Source organism: Epinephelus lanceolatus, chromosome 21 (genome assembly GCF_041903045.1).
Source record: "Epinephelus lanceolatus isolate andai-2023 chromosome 21, ASM4190304v1, whole genome shotgun sequence".
Taxonomy (NCBI): Eukaryota; Metazoa; Chordata; class Actinopteri; order Perciformes; family Serranidae; genus Epinephelus; species Epinephelus lanceolatus.
The window spans coordinates 27,746,017-27,760,956 of record NC_135754.1 but is presented as its reverse complement, the minus strand read 5'-3'; the positions used below and the strand labels follow the sequence as shown (position 1 = coordinate 27,760,956).

General features: G+C 40.0%; 1 protein-coding gene and 1 long non-coding RNA gene across 2 annotated transcripts in view; one reads left to right on the top strand and one right to left on the bottom strand.

The window, feature by feature from the left end:
- The first annotated feature begins 115 nt into the window (after window positions 1–115).
- On the top strand, window positions 116–7,512 carry LOC144459390 (uncharacterized). The gene is made up of 4 exons (XR_013488361.1): window positions 116–270; window positions 3,406–3,482; window positions 5,783–5,858; window positions 5,959–7,512. It is a non-coding gene; the product is annotated as an uncharacterized LOC144459390 (long non-coding RNA).
- Window positions 7,513–9,896: 2,384 nt separating this feature from the next.
- LOC117247261 (glutamate dehydrogenase, mitochondrial) overlaps window positions 9,897–14,940 on the bottom strand; it is a 39,821-nt gene continuing 34,777 nt past the window's right edge. Inside the window, exons 11-13 of the mRNA XM_078163279.1 lie at window positions 12,551–12,642; window positions 12,278–12,340; window positions 9,897–10,938 (exon numbers count right to left, since the gene is read on the bottom strand). Of these exons, the coding sequence (XP_078019405.1) occupies window positions 10,819–10,938; window positions 12,278–12,340; window positions 12,551–12,642 (275 nt within the window). The 3' untranslated portion in view covers window positions 9,897–10,818. The remainder of the gene's footprint in view (window positions 10,939–12,277; window positions 12,341–12,550; window positions 12,643–14,940) is intronic.

The following is a 14,940-nucleotide window of genomic DNA, read 5'->3' as shown; positions in this document are numbered from 1 at the left end:
ATAATTTCTCAGGGCATGTGGTTGTGCCTTTTCTGACTTTTAAGTTATTTGAACCATAAATGCGGAACACACAAATAAAAGAAGCAAAAAATGCAAGTCATTGGCCACTGCCTGCAGTGGAATAAGGAAGGAAAGACAACAGCTGGAAGTTATCATTGACAGTATGAACACACCCACACACACAGAGTCACACAGTCAGACCAGGCAATGCAGGAAAGCCACGTCAGGTCAGCACATGAATCCACGGAAAAGGACTGATAAATTAATGTGGTAAGTTGTTTAATTTGATTATGTACATGTTTAAGTTAATATATTAAGGAATATTTGATTCAAATGTAGATAATAAGTTAAGGTTAAAAACTTATTTACAAGTCAACTATTTACAAGATAGGGCTAATTCATGGCTTTGTATACAGCACGATGATTGCCAGTAAAAAGTTTAGCCTGCAGCTCTTACGCTTTGATGAGAACACTAAACCGTGACAGCTCATCCAGCTCATCCAGTTTTACAACTTGACATCTCTTGTTTTATATGACCTGTATTAGGGCTGGGCGATATCTGGAGATATCTGGCGATATCTGGAGAACTCAGACTGGCACACAGAATCACTCAGTCATTTCAAAGTGATCCATATTTTCTGTGTGTGTCACCACACACTGCGCTACAATAATATGAACTAGTCTGATGAGCTGCGCTGCTCTGAAACAGATGACCGCGCCCATTGTACATTATACTGCTAGGTAATCCTCTGAAATAAATTCACCTCAAAACAAAAGAGCGATGCTTTGACCTGCAGGATATTCTAATATCTTTACTGTGGCCGTTCTCACCGCGATTCCCCAGAAAAATACACCAGTTGAAACCAGCAGAATGAGAGCAGTTATGTCGTTATCATGTGAACAGTGGGGGGAGGGGAGGTGGACACTAAGCACTCACAACTTTTATGTTTTTTCTAAATCACGTTTTGTCTGGAATGATGACAGTTCATTAAAAAAGTGATCAGACCCATATATCAGTTTGTTTTCAGTCTCTAGTTGTTTTAATTATGATAGATTAATTTATTAAAATGCTTTACAGGCAATCTGTAGTTTATCTACATGGTTTAACCTCCATTTTACATGAATTCTCCTGTAAATCAGCATCATATCAGTTTGTCCTGTCCCCTCAGCTACACAGGCTGAATAAACTGTGTTTGACTGTAAGGTTTTTTTTTTTTTTTCAAACACAAGACAACAGCTTTCATTAAGGCTCAGTCAGATATAGTCTGAGGCCTGTGAAGACACCGTTACAATAGTCCAGCCTGCTGAAAATGAAAGCATGAGCAAGTTTTTCTGTATCTTGTTTGGACAGAAATTATTTTATTCTTGCTATGTTTTTAAGGTGGTAGTAGGCTGATTTAGTAATTGTCTTAATGTGACTATTGAAATTTAGGTCTGAGTCCAGAACTACACCAAGATTTCTGGCTTGATTTGTAGGTTTTAGTGTCATGTCGTCAAGGTGAGCACTGACTATTGATCTTTGTTCTTTGGGGCCAGAAACAACTATCTCAGTTTTGTCTGTGTTTAGTTGTAGAAAATTCTGGCACATCCACGTATTGATTTTGTCAATGCACTTATTTAGCAGATGTAGGGGACTGTAGTCATCTGGTGACACTGTTATGTAAAGTTGTGTGTCATCTGCATAAGTATGGTGGGAGAGGTTATGATATTCCATAATCTGAGCAAGAGGGAGCATATAGATGTTGAACAGAAGAGGCCCAAGAATGGACCCTTGAGGAACTCCACATGTAATCTTTGTTCGCACAGATTCATAATTGCCAAGTGACACAAAGAAATCCCTGTCTTATAAATAAGATTTAAACCAATTTAGCACAGTGCCAGAAAGTCCCACAAACTTTTCTAGTCTGTCGAGCAGTATCTTATGGTCAACTGTGTCGAATGCAGCACTGAGGTCCAGTAATACCAGAACTGAAATCTTTAATGCGTCAATGCTCAGATGAATGTCATTTAAAACTTTTACAAGTGCAGTCTCAGTGCTCGAAATCCAGACTAAAAGGCATCAAAGGAATTGTTTTGCTCCAAGAAGGTGTTAAGTTGCTGAAAAACAACCTTTTCAATGATCTTTCCTAAAAATGGTAGGTTTGATATGGTCCTGTAGTTATTTATTACTGAGGCATCCAGATTAGGCTTTTTTAAGAGAGGTTTAATGACTGCGGTCTTCAGGGCCGTTGGATAAAGGCCTGACTGAAGAGAACAGTTGACTATCTGTAGTATATCTGATGCTATGCAGTTAAAACATCTTTAAAAAAGCTTGTAGGCAGAGTGTCAAGGCAGCAGGTAGTGGACCTAAGGTTCCTAACTATGTCTGTCAAAGTAGCATAATTTAATGGGTGAAAAAGTGTCAAATTAACTGGAGTAGTCTTGTGAGGCACAGGTGAAATAGCCACTGTGTTGGAGTTACAGACTGTCTGTCTTATCTTTAAAATCTTGTCTGTGAAAAAAGAAGCAAAGTCATTGCATGCCTTGGTGGATAGCAGTTCAGGAGGGACTGATGCCGATGGGTTTGTCAGTCTGTCAACAACAGTAAATAAAGTCCGTGCATTGTTGTTATTTTTGTTGATAATCTCAGAGAAAAAGGACTGCCGCGCCCTTTTTAGCTCCAAGTTATAGATGTGCAGACTTTCCTTATAGATGTCATAATGAACCTGGAGTTTGGTTTTTCGCCACCTGCGTTCTGCTTTTCTACATTTTCTTTTTTGAGCTTTTACCCGTGTGGCGTTCCTCCATGGTGGTTTTTTTCTTACCAGAGACAACTTTGACCTTCATGGGGGCAATATTGTCCATAATATTCATAGCAATACGAGGAGAGTGTAAGAATACGTGCTACGACTCAGACCATAAAGCTGTTTACTGTTACTGTTAAAATTGTAACACAGTGTATTTTTGAATTAATTGCTGTGTGTATTTTTGTCATGTAGGAAAGGGATTTGTTTTATTTTATTGAAGGAGCATTTTCATTTCATATATGCAGACAGTTTTTTTGTTCAATTTTGATATCAGAGTGCAGAGTGCAGAGTGACCTCTGTTAATAAAGGTGCCTGTGTGACATTTGGCACGTGGCTTAAACTTGTAACTGACTGTTTTTTTTAAGGGTTTGCCTCTGAAAAAAATGAAACTAACAGGGACGCTATGCTATAATGCTTTGGGGAAATTCCAATTACGTCACAGAAAAAATATCGATATATATCGAGTATCGCCATTCAGCTTAAAAATATCGAGATATGACTTTTAGTCCATATCGCCCAGCCCTTACCTGTATGGTAGAAATGATGATGCTGTTTCATGATTGGCTGTATGTGAACAAGACAGTGTATAAATGAAAAGGAGGTCTTATCTCTTGGACAGACACTTCACATCATCTGACACCAACTAACGCTGAATTTACAAAGGGACATCACCCAAGCTGAACTGCCACAGACTCGGTAAGAATAAGTCTGTTTTCATCTGTAAATTATTGCTGACAGAATTGATCATGTAGATTTGTTTCCTATGTCTTAAAGTTAAATCAAAAACAAACAAATGTGTTTTATTCATTTTTTTAATCACACCGAAGCAGAAGGCACATTTCACTGGAGGGGATGCCAGGTGCTGGGACCGTGTCACTGGCATGTATTCTGGGAGTGTCCAGTGATCAGACCTCTCTGGACAGAATTTCACAAAGCACTAAAAAAGATACTTAACTCTGATCTTCCTTTGCAATTTTTGACATTAATTTTAGGATGTATGGATTTTAAGGCCAAGCGTTCTGACAAATATATGTTTGGTGTTTTGCTATCGGCTTGCAAGAAAGCCCTCACAAGGTGCTGGTTGCTTCATGAACCCTGCACAATAGAGGAGTGGACAGATATTGTAAATGATATTTATGTTATGGAAAAGATTACCTTTTTCACTTCATCTTCAGAAGAATATGTTCATTAAATTCTGGGCAAAGTGGGTGATATACGTACGGCCCTTATGACTTGATCTTGTGGAGGTATCATAGAAAAGACCCTGTGATGTTTAGTCAAGCAAACCTCATTGACTACTATTCTATTTTTTTTTTGTCTCTTTAATCCCTCCTCTATAAACTAATGTGTCATTTAAAAATACACTAGCAGCCTTGTCAGGTCAATGTCATCAATCTGTTTGATCATCTGCTTAAAAAAATCCAGTAATATGTCCTGTTGTGACTAGGGGTGAGTTCGTGTACAAAAATCTCTAAACGTTTAGAGTGGGTAATTTTTTTCGTGTAAACATGTACACGGGTTTCACCGCTGGGTGATGCTATTGCTTTATACCAGTAAAGCCCCAGTTATCTGAATACCAACCGAATGGCCCCTTTTAACCAATGCGCCGTTTTAATAGCATGGAGCACACAGGCTACTGGGGCGTCGTTCGCCATTCCAAAGGGTCAACATTCCAAAAATTCATTTCCATTAATCTGAGTGGGGGCCCTTCCTCTTTTTTTCAGGGTCTGCCATTCTGAATTCTGTTCCCTGAGTCCTGACAGTAGCCGTATTTCCCATGTATTTCAGCGATTTTCACCGGGACGCACACGAGTAATTCAGGCAGACAATTTTTCAGCGAACTCCTCTGGTAATTTTATTAAAAAGCAGGGCATATAGGTCCACAGTAACTTATTATTATCATTATCATTATTATTATTATTATTATTATTATCATTATTATTATACGTAAAAGCGCACACAATTCCGTGTCTTCTCACCGCGGATGCTGTGATTTGATGATCCGGTACTCATTGTGGCCCACTCTTATAAGACCCAATAATAATAATAATAAGATATTGTGGACCTATATGCCAAGCTTTCTAATACAATTACCAGAGGAGTTTGCTGAAAAACAGGTAGCCTAATGTCAGCCTGAATTATTTGCGTGTGTCCCCGGTGAAAACTGCTGACATGCATGGGAAATACGGCTTCTACAGGCTCACCATAGCTTACTGTCAGGACTCAGGGACCAGAATTCAGGATGGCGGACCGTCGGAATGGCGGTATTTCGGAGTGGCGGCCTGTAACCAGGCTACTGACCTGTTGCCAAACCCGGTCTCACACCATTTCTTGTCATATTCACTGTCTATCACAGTTAGTTGTTAGTTATCACAGTTAGTTAGTAGTTAGTCAACAATTAGTATCAGCCCCCTCCCCCCTAAAAAAAACAAACAAAAAAAAAAAATGTTTTTCGTGTACTAATTTTTCATAACCGTTTATGATCTGAAACACGTGTACACTCACCCCTGGTTGTGACAAAAAGAAAGATTTCATGGGGAGTTCTCCCCCGAGAAAATTTTGAAAATTCATGCTGCTAAATCCTATTTTCATGCAATCTGATACAGAAATAGATAACAGATAATAAACAAGTGCATTACATTAGCCTACCTCATCATGTTCTTGTGTAGTAGGACGCCTATTAGAACTACTCTCTTCTTCTTGCCTCGTTTTTTTCTTAAAGACTCATCTAACAAAAAGTTTTTTCATTATAAGTGTGTTTTAGTTATTCAGGCAGGGCACATGGTTTCATATCGTCTGCAATTTCCTTACCTTGGTACAATTCTCACCAGCAATGTATTGACAACAGGCGACTTCCACGCTATTTACTTCAGTGTTTTTTTTGGGGGGGGGGGGATTTTCACCCAGGTAGATTTGTTATACTATGGGTAGGTTAGACTTCATAATGCCTGTATCTGATTGTAAATCCTGATGTGAGGTTTGCTTTGTGGCTTCAGGAAGCAGCTGTAGAGCCGGAGTATCTGCCGTCCTGCTGAGAAATCCAGAGCATCACAACGCCCAGAGAAATACAAGGTATAACACCACAGAAGAGTGGACACTGGATGTGTCGTGCCGTTTATCAGTAGCATGTCAGTTTGTAAGATATAATGGTTCTTTTTTTGTTTTAAAACAGATGGCTGCTGGCCGTATCGCTCGTGCTTTTGACTACGGGAGAACAAGGGACAGGGCAGCATTCAGAGAAAAAACACTGCGTGTCAATCAAGACACTCTGTATTATCATACAGGTGCTGATGGTCAAACATGCAGCCTCATGTATTTCAGCACACGTTTAATAGAATGGCTGGATACACTGAAGCAACAATACCCTGAACTTCAGGAAACTCAACAGGATGGTAAAATCATCCTTCAGTCCAAGGAAGGTGAAAGTACCATAACTTTAGATCCGAGTGTAAAGGTTCTGGTACATGGCAAAGTACTGATGAAGAAGTTTGAGGACGATTTTCCACAAATGGCACAAGCGGTCAGGCCAGGTATAGATAGTACTGGTAATGAAAGTCACCCTTTTACATACCCTGAAGACCGCAAACTCAACAACAATGAGAAGGAGAAGCACAGAAAGGAAATACTGCATGAAAATGAAGACACTCTCTTTTATGACACAAAGGCTACTGGTGACAAATCCGACCTCATTTTCTCTAGCAAACGTGTACTACAATGGCTGGATGAAATGGAGAGAAAGTATCCTGACCTTCAGAAAAAAAAGCAGGACAATATGATCATACTCAAGAATGAGACCCAGCCAGGTACCATAAGGTTACATCCTGAGGTAAAAGTTGTGGTAGAAGGCAAGCTAATGGAGAGGTTTGAGAGAGATTTTCCACAACCAGCTGACTTATCAGCAGCAATGGAAGGGTTAACCTTAAACAATAAGGAATAACATCCTTATGAGTCAGAGGGTGAGGGCACTCTTGACACACCACCCAACCCAACCACCGGAAGGGAAAGAATGCCTGATGAATAAGGAGAAGTGAAGTGAGAAGTGTTTTCTGACTTGTATTTAGTTTGTAAGGCAGGGTTTCTCCTGGGTTGTGTGTGAGTTTTATTTTGCAGTTTTTCAGTTTATAGCAATATAGATGCCTTGACATGGCGACTTAATAGCGTATGGGGAGATTCTTATAAACATTGGTGCTCATGCATACAAGGGAAATTTGTTTTGGTGTTTATATATTGTTTCAGAATGTGTCACAGAAATGTCACGATAATGTGTCTTCTGATTGTGTTGTATGACCTCAGCACACTCTGGTCTGTCTGCAGGTTATAGAGGAAACAAAGAGCAGCCTTGTACTCACTGAGCAGGTGGTAGTTTGAGTCCCTCTCATATTTGAAGGTCAGTCTTCCATAGCTGACATGGTTGAGATTCTTCAGCCACTCGAAATAAGACACTGTCACACCGCCAACATTCAGGTACATGTCCTGCAGGATGAAACATCACAAACTCATCAGACCTCTGGCTGTTTGATCTCTACCCTCTCTGTGTGTGGAAGATTATCTTTGATTTAAAATGTCCTCTGTATTGTTTTTAAGATCTGATTTGGGGAGAATTTTTTTCTTTTTTCTGTAAATGAAATGTTTTTGGGGAAAAAAAATATTTGTGTGATTGAAATGTGTTTGAAGAAACATGTAAAAGTGAGCAGAAGACATCAATAAAAATCTATTGCGTACACAATGAAGGCTTGATCGTTGTTTACATGACTCTCGTGTCTTGTTTTCAGAATAATTTACTCTGCTTGTTGTTTCACATTCATGGTTTAGTGTGTATTTTTTGTTTTAACATTAAATATTCATGACCAGATACGCAACAATCCAATTTAAAAGTTAAGGTAAACACACTCTCAGGGATTATTTATTAGGAGTTTGGGGTGTGGTTTGATCAGAGTAGATTGACAGTGCTGGACGCAAAAGCCAGCAACTCCGATAACTGTCATCAGATTTAGGGTGAAATGTTGCTCATTCCTGCCTGGGGCTCAGATGTGTGTGGCATCACATTTCCACCCACATCACAGCAGCGACACAAGCTGAGACAAAAAGAGAAATGGGAATTCTTTCATGCAAAACGCCTATAACTGATGTGCAAAAATGCCACCAGCAAGTAGGGATGTTCCTGGCGACTAGTTTCCCTGTCCACTAAACAAAAATTTTAATGAAGACCAGTCAACTAGTCTGAAAAAGGAAAACACTCAGGAAACAAGTCAAAATTTAGCACAATTTATTGTTAAGTATTTGAAGCATTGTCCCAAAAATAGTGTGTGCGTTAACAGCCCTTTGAAGCCTTTAATCACAATCCTCAACAACCATGTTAGATTTAAAATGCCGCTGAAGTACGAGACACTTTGCGCCGTGCGGTATGAATGTGAACATGACGGCAACTCAAAAGTTAACCACTACAATAACATCTAAAATAAATAAACTGCCTCTGAAATGTGGAGCACATTGAAACTTGATAGCAAGTCACTTTAAAGTTAATAAAACTAACTAAATTATGATTAAATTTCAGCTGAAATAAGAGGCATTTTGCTCCGTGCAGTATGAATGTAAACCTGCACATGTCATCCATAGCATGTCGTCCAAAATCATGAAAAAACGTCACAGTATAGCATGTCATCCAAAATCATGAAAAAAAGGTCACGGTATAGCATGTCGTCCAAAATCGTTAAAAAAACGTCAGTATATCATGTCGTCCAAAATCATGAAAAAACATCATGGTATAGCATGTTGTCCAAAATCGTGCAAAAAACGTCACAGTATAGCATGTCGTCCAAAATCATGAAAAAACGTCACAGTATAGCATGTGGTCCAAAATCATGAAAAAAACGTCACAGTATAGCATGTCGTCCAAAATCATGAAAAAACGTCACAGTATAGCATGTCGTCCAAAATCATGAAAAAACGTCACAGTATAGCATGTGGTCCAAAATCATGAAAAAAACGTCAGTATATCATGTCGTCCAAAATCATGAAAAAACGTCACAGTATATCATGTCGTCCAAAATCGTGAAAAAAACGTCACAGTATAGCATGTGGTCCAAAATCATGAAAAAACGTCACAGTATAGCATGTGGTCCAAAATCATGAAAAAAACGTCAGTATATCATGTCGTCCAAAATCATGAAAAAAACGTCAGTATATCATGTCGTCCAAAATCATGAAAAAACGTCACAGTATAGCATGTCGTCCAAAATCATGAAAAAACGTCACAGTATAGCATGTTGTCCAAAATCATGAAAAAACGTCACAGTATAGCAGGTCGTCCAAAATCATGAACAAACGTCACAGTATACATGTGGTCCAAAATCATGAAAAAACAGGTCACGGTATAGCATGTCCAAAAATATGAAGAAACGTCATAGTATAGTGTGCCACTCAAAATGTCATTAAAATGTCACAGTATATGTTACATGCCTTTGTGTTTTGTGCCCGTCCATTGTTTCAGCGTGCAGCTGATCCACATCCTTCCTCCTCAGCGAGGAGTATGAATGAATGAGGGAGGAGCAGTGCCAGTGGGCCAGAGGGCTGTGACAGTTGTGTGTTTGCAAGACGTGGGTAACAAGGAAAAGTTTGGCTTAGTGCGGTGATATTTGGTTGGCTGTGATCAATCTTTTCTTTTTTGTGTGGTTCCTTTCTACAGATGATCCGGTTCCCTTCTTGACCTCGTTTTTCGTTGGTGGTCTTTTCTCCCAGCTTTGTTTTAAACAAACTTCCTTTAAACCGGCTATTTGTTTTGCTTGCCTTTTTCTTTTTCAAAGTTCCCTGTGTTTCATTGTGTTACTCCCCTCATGCCCTAGATCCGCCAGCGAAGACGTGGCAGTTTAGTATGCCACTGGAAATGTCATAAAAACATAGTATAGTAGACCACTCAAAATGTCATAGTATAGTAGCCCATTAAAAAACAATCAAGACAAAATCTCATAAAAATGTGATAGTATATTTATGCCATGAAAAATGTGATGATGTTTTTATTAAAACAGTCATAGTGTAGTATGCCAAGTCCCTCTGTAACACACACCTTTAATCTCTGGTAGTATCCTACGAAAATAAACTGATGTGACACAATTTGTTTTTTCTGAACATTTTATTGGTTTTCAAAAAATGAATACAGTAAAAATAAAAAGTCATTTCCTCCAAAATAATTTCAATGTTGAGGAACTGGACGATTAAAACTGAGGAAAATTCAACCAGGGGACGGGCGGTCACAGTGACACCTCACGCCCTCCCTGCTCCCCTTCCTTGGCCAGTGGAGGAGTCGGGGAGAAGCGGCTTTTAATATATGAGATAAAGCGACGGGAAAGCAGGAAAAAAGGACGGGGATGAGAGAGGGGAGAACATCTATTTTCAACAGTAAAAACACCAACTATGAAAACAGAAATCCTTGTCGGGAACTCTAAGCGTTGGCAACTTACTAACCTTTTCTTAATGAGTGAGGACAAACTCAAGAGTAATAAAATTACTATTCTCTCTTTATTCACATGAAGTTAAATCTCAATCCCTTTTCATTAAAGTAAATTTAAGTGGCCATCTCCCTTTTAGAGCAGACCTCTTTCTGAAATAAGGCATCTGTTGTGCTGTCAGCTGAAACTGTGGCAGCAGGAGGGTCATACGTGCATTCAGCTATCACAAAATGGGCGCCCTGAACATGGCTGCCAGACAACAATAGTATGAAGGTTCATCAGAGGGCTGAGGGAGGGACAGGGTCTCTCCTTCTCTCTGGATGTTACTGCCTACCTGCTTTTTCTCAAGGGGCAACATTTATACAGAGATGCAGATACAGTATAATGGCAGCACAAAGATTACAGGATAAATACCAGGCAAGCCAATGTCTCACTGTGTGAGTGTGTGTGTGTGTGTCAAGAGCCACAGAGCAGTGGTAAACAGTGATATGTTCTAAAGGCTGCTGAGAAGGTGGAAGAACGCAGGAGAGGGTGATCAATAGCAGAAGGGTGGAGGGGAGGAGGAAGTGCAGGTCGTGATTGGCCATTTATGTGAAGGTCAGCCCCGCTTCGTTGTAGACTTTGAAGACCTTCTCGATGGCATTGACATAAGCGGCCGTCCGAAGGTCCAGACCCAGGTTGTACTTGCTTGCTGTGCGCATGATTTGCTAGAAAAGGCAGAAGAGAACATATTATACAATCATGGCTGACAGCAATTCAAACATCTCTGATAGAAAGCCTTGAAGGACAGAGCTGCTTCAGTACCATTAGCAACCAACTAGACTAGAGCAGGAGTTGCAGACTTGTGCTTGCTGACGCTTAACACTGTAAGGAGGAATTTATACTTAGGCGTTGAATCAATGCCGTACCTACGGCGTAGGCTCTGTGTCGACGTAGAGCCTAAACTGTAGCCTGAGCACCTCCCCAGAAATATAACTAGTAACTGTAAGCTGAAACCATTTCCCTCAGTGGAAACAAAGCTTTTATTTACTTTAATTTCACAGATAAGAAACAATAAATTGTGAAGACAATAAAGCCTCCACAAAAATAGCATTTTAAGTCTTGTGTGTGATTTATCCTGGCTTCATATGAGCAGAGGAAATCTCCGCTCGTCGCTAGGCTAATTTATACAATGTTACATGCCATAGGCTTGTGCTAATAACGTTAGCATGTTGTATTTGTTTGGAGAACGTGTTTAGTATAAGACAGTTGTTTTGTCAGTGAACCTTGTGAGTTGTAATGGAGCTGAATTTTGTAACGTTACCTTTGTTAAATGTTGCTGTTGTCCCTGGTTTCATATGAATAGAGGAAAAGATCACTAGCTGCTAGGCTAATTTATACAATGTAAAATGCCATAGGCTTGTGCTAATAACATTAGCATGTTGTATTTGTGGGGAAAATGTGTCCAGATAAAAACAAGTGTTTGTCTGTGAATGCTGCGAGTTATAGTGAAGCTGATTTGTGGATTTGTGTTTGACATTGTCTCTATTAAGCCATGTTTAATGTGTGTTTAATGTGTGTTTTGAATCAACTAAACTTTACAGCACTTCACAGAAACCTCCATTGCCGACTAGTGTTTTGGAGGTGTAACTGCAGAGTGACACAGACACACCACCGCACAAGTGCTCACAACAGCATAGACTACGGCGTAGGGTCTGCCACACAAGTGTAAATCCTGCTTCATTGTTCTTTTTATGTTCTAGAAGCCACCTTTACAATTTCAAATAGGACAAATTATGACTTATGGGAAACTGAGAAAGGGTTTCTGTAATGTTCACCAATCTAAATTTCGACAGACCTTTTTAATGCTACAAAGTAGTGTATTTGTCCCAAACAGTTCGGTATGCGACATACGTTCGGGCCCTGCAGCCCAAACAGTCATAATGTACTACTTGCACACTCATTTTAAGTGCAAGGTGAATGTTTCATCTCAGTTTATTACACTGGATAATATGTTGACTGCTCACTAAAACAGGCTGGACTGTGTTATGGTCTGTGATCACTTACCCGGGCAGATCTCTCCATGGTGTAGGCCAACCCAGAGTGAACAATGTCCTTCTCAGAGGCACCCTGCGAAGGAAGGTGAATGTTAATGACAGCTAATTTGATAACATATATAAGCTGAGTAGGTGGGCGATGCTGAGAGCTTTTGTCAGTGTCAGACTTTAGAGTGCGAGCCAAGTACGTAGCAATGCAGACTCGATATAAATAAGCTCCCAATAAAAGTAGAAAAAAAATCATTCATTCAGTTTTGACCAGCATTAATCTGATGTTACTCACAGCCACTCTGGCCTGGAAGTCAGCGGTGGGTACGATGGGAATGGGCCCTCCCTGCTTCCCAAACTTCCTCTCTAAACTTTCCTGCACAGACACTAGAAGGGAAAAGAGAAGAAAAGTGGAAATTAAAGAGACATCAAAGACATCTGTTGTTTCTGGACCATGACAAATACCAGCCATCTATCTAACAATGCACGATGTCTGTGTGTGTGTGTGTGCGTGTGTGTGTGTGTGTGTCATTCCGTCACATATCTCTCAAACCGTTCACTGGACTGACCTAATATTTACTATAATTCCTCAGGGCATGTGGTTGTGCCTTTTCTGACTTCTAAGTTATTTGAACAAGAAATGCGAAACACACAAATAAAAGAAGCAAAAAATGCAAGTCATTGGCCACGCCCCCCTGACAGCTGACAGGTTTTCGGGTGCTGGGATTTCAAAGAAGGTTAAACTATGCCGAATCCGTCCACCAAAATACAGTGGTGGAAAAAAGTTTTCGGACACCCCATGCATTTGTGAAATATTGCATTAAGAATCACTCTTAGGTCTTCAAGTGCAATTTCTTTTAGTACAGTCACAGCCAAAATACTAAATAAATCCTAAAAAAGCCATTGAAAACTTTGATGAAACTTTGAAATTGATTGGTTCCATAAAAATACATAAGAAATTTTGAGTATTGGGTCATTTTGGTACCAGTGATGAAGGTCGTTCTTTTTATTAAAAGACACAATTTTTGTTGCCAAGCTTCGTGTCTACATAAAGCCAGCACATTTGAAAGTTCTTCAGACACAAAAATGGCTAAAACAAGGAACCTAACGCAGGAAACACGCCTGAAGATAAAGATTCTCAGCCAGGAAGGATACAGCTGCCGCCAGATAGCCAGGAAGTGCAGATGCAGTCCTTCAGCAGTTGGATACACTCTGCAGAAATACAGAAGAACCAACAGCTTGGAAGACAAACCAAGATCTGGGCGTTCAAGGGTTTCTTCAGCAAGAAATGACCGCATCCTGATCCGCATGTGCAGGCAAAACCGCCGAATGACATCACAGGAGCTTCAGCAGCAGTGGTCAAACCAAACTGGTGTCCAGTGTTCCACCCGCACTGTACGTGGCCGACTTTTATATCATGGCTTAAAGTCCTACAAGGCTATTAAGAAGCCCCTGATCAATGAGAGACAGAGGTTAGCCCGGCGTCGTTGGGCCCAGGCACACAAGAACTGGACAGCCAGGAATTGGAAGAAGATTTTGTGGTCAGATGAGTCCAGTTTCCAGCTTTATCTTCCTCCTACTAATGTGAGGGTACGCAGAAGGCCAGGCGAAGCATTATCTCCAGCATGTACAGTACCTACTGTCAAGCATGGTGGAGGCAGTATCATGGTTTGGGGATGCATGAGTGCTGCTGGTGTTGGTCATCTCACTGTCTGTGATGGCACATTGAACTCTACCAAGTATTGTACCATTCTCGAAACCCACATGCTCCCTTCTGCGCGTGCACTGTTCCGTCGAGGTAAAAACTGGATGTTTCAACAAGATAATGCCCCTTGCCACACATCCAAGGCCAGTAGAACTTGGCTGCAGGAGCACAGTATCCAGGTCTTAGAGTGGCCAGCTCAATCCCCAGACATGAGCCCCATTGAAAATCTGTGGCGGATTATCAAAAGGTCTGTTTCAAAGCATAAACCAAAGAATTTAGAAGAATTAAAAGCAGTAATTCAAGAAGAATGGGACAAGATTACCCCTCAACAGTGTGAAAGGCTCGTGGGGAACATGCCAGCCAGGATTAGAGCTCTACTACGTGCCAATGGCAGGACTACTAAATATTAATTTGATGATGTGATGGTTTATTTATTTTTTGTTCAGTTTTGAACACATTCTCTGTTATTTGTTGACTTTGATACCGACAATGTTGAGAACTGACATATTGAAACTGTCAAGAATTTAGTTTTGTTAGTTTTTCTTGTAAACAATAAACCAAAAAATATAATTTGTATTTGTTTGTATCTGTCTAATGCAGCCACACCTTTTGAAACACAAAAAAGATTTTTCCACAAATATTTCATGATAATATTTGAGATTGTGTAAAATTTTAAGGGTGTCCGAAAACTTTTTTCCACCACTGTATGTTGTTATGACGACATGAAGCAAAGCTCATCTAGTCCAACCCCCAGACAGCACAAATACAGAGTCAATACAATGAAAACACACACTCAGTCACTCTCTGAATCTCCTCTTCCCCACAATCATCTCATCAGTTTACGTCATTTTCCTCCTCCTCCTCCCTGTTATACATTTCAAACACTCCATTTCTAAACTTCCTTTTAAACTGATTAACATTTTTACTGAGTTTAACCTCTTCATCTAAACTATTCCATAAAATTCCATTGTTGTTGTAAT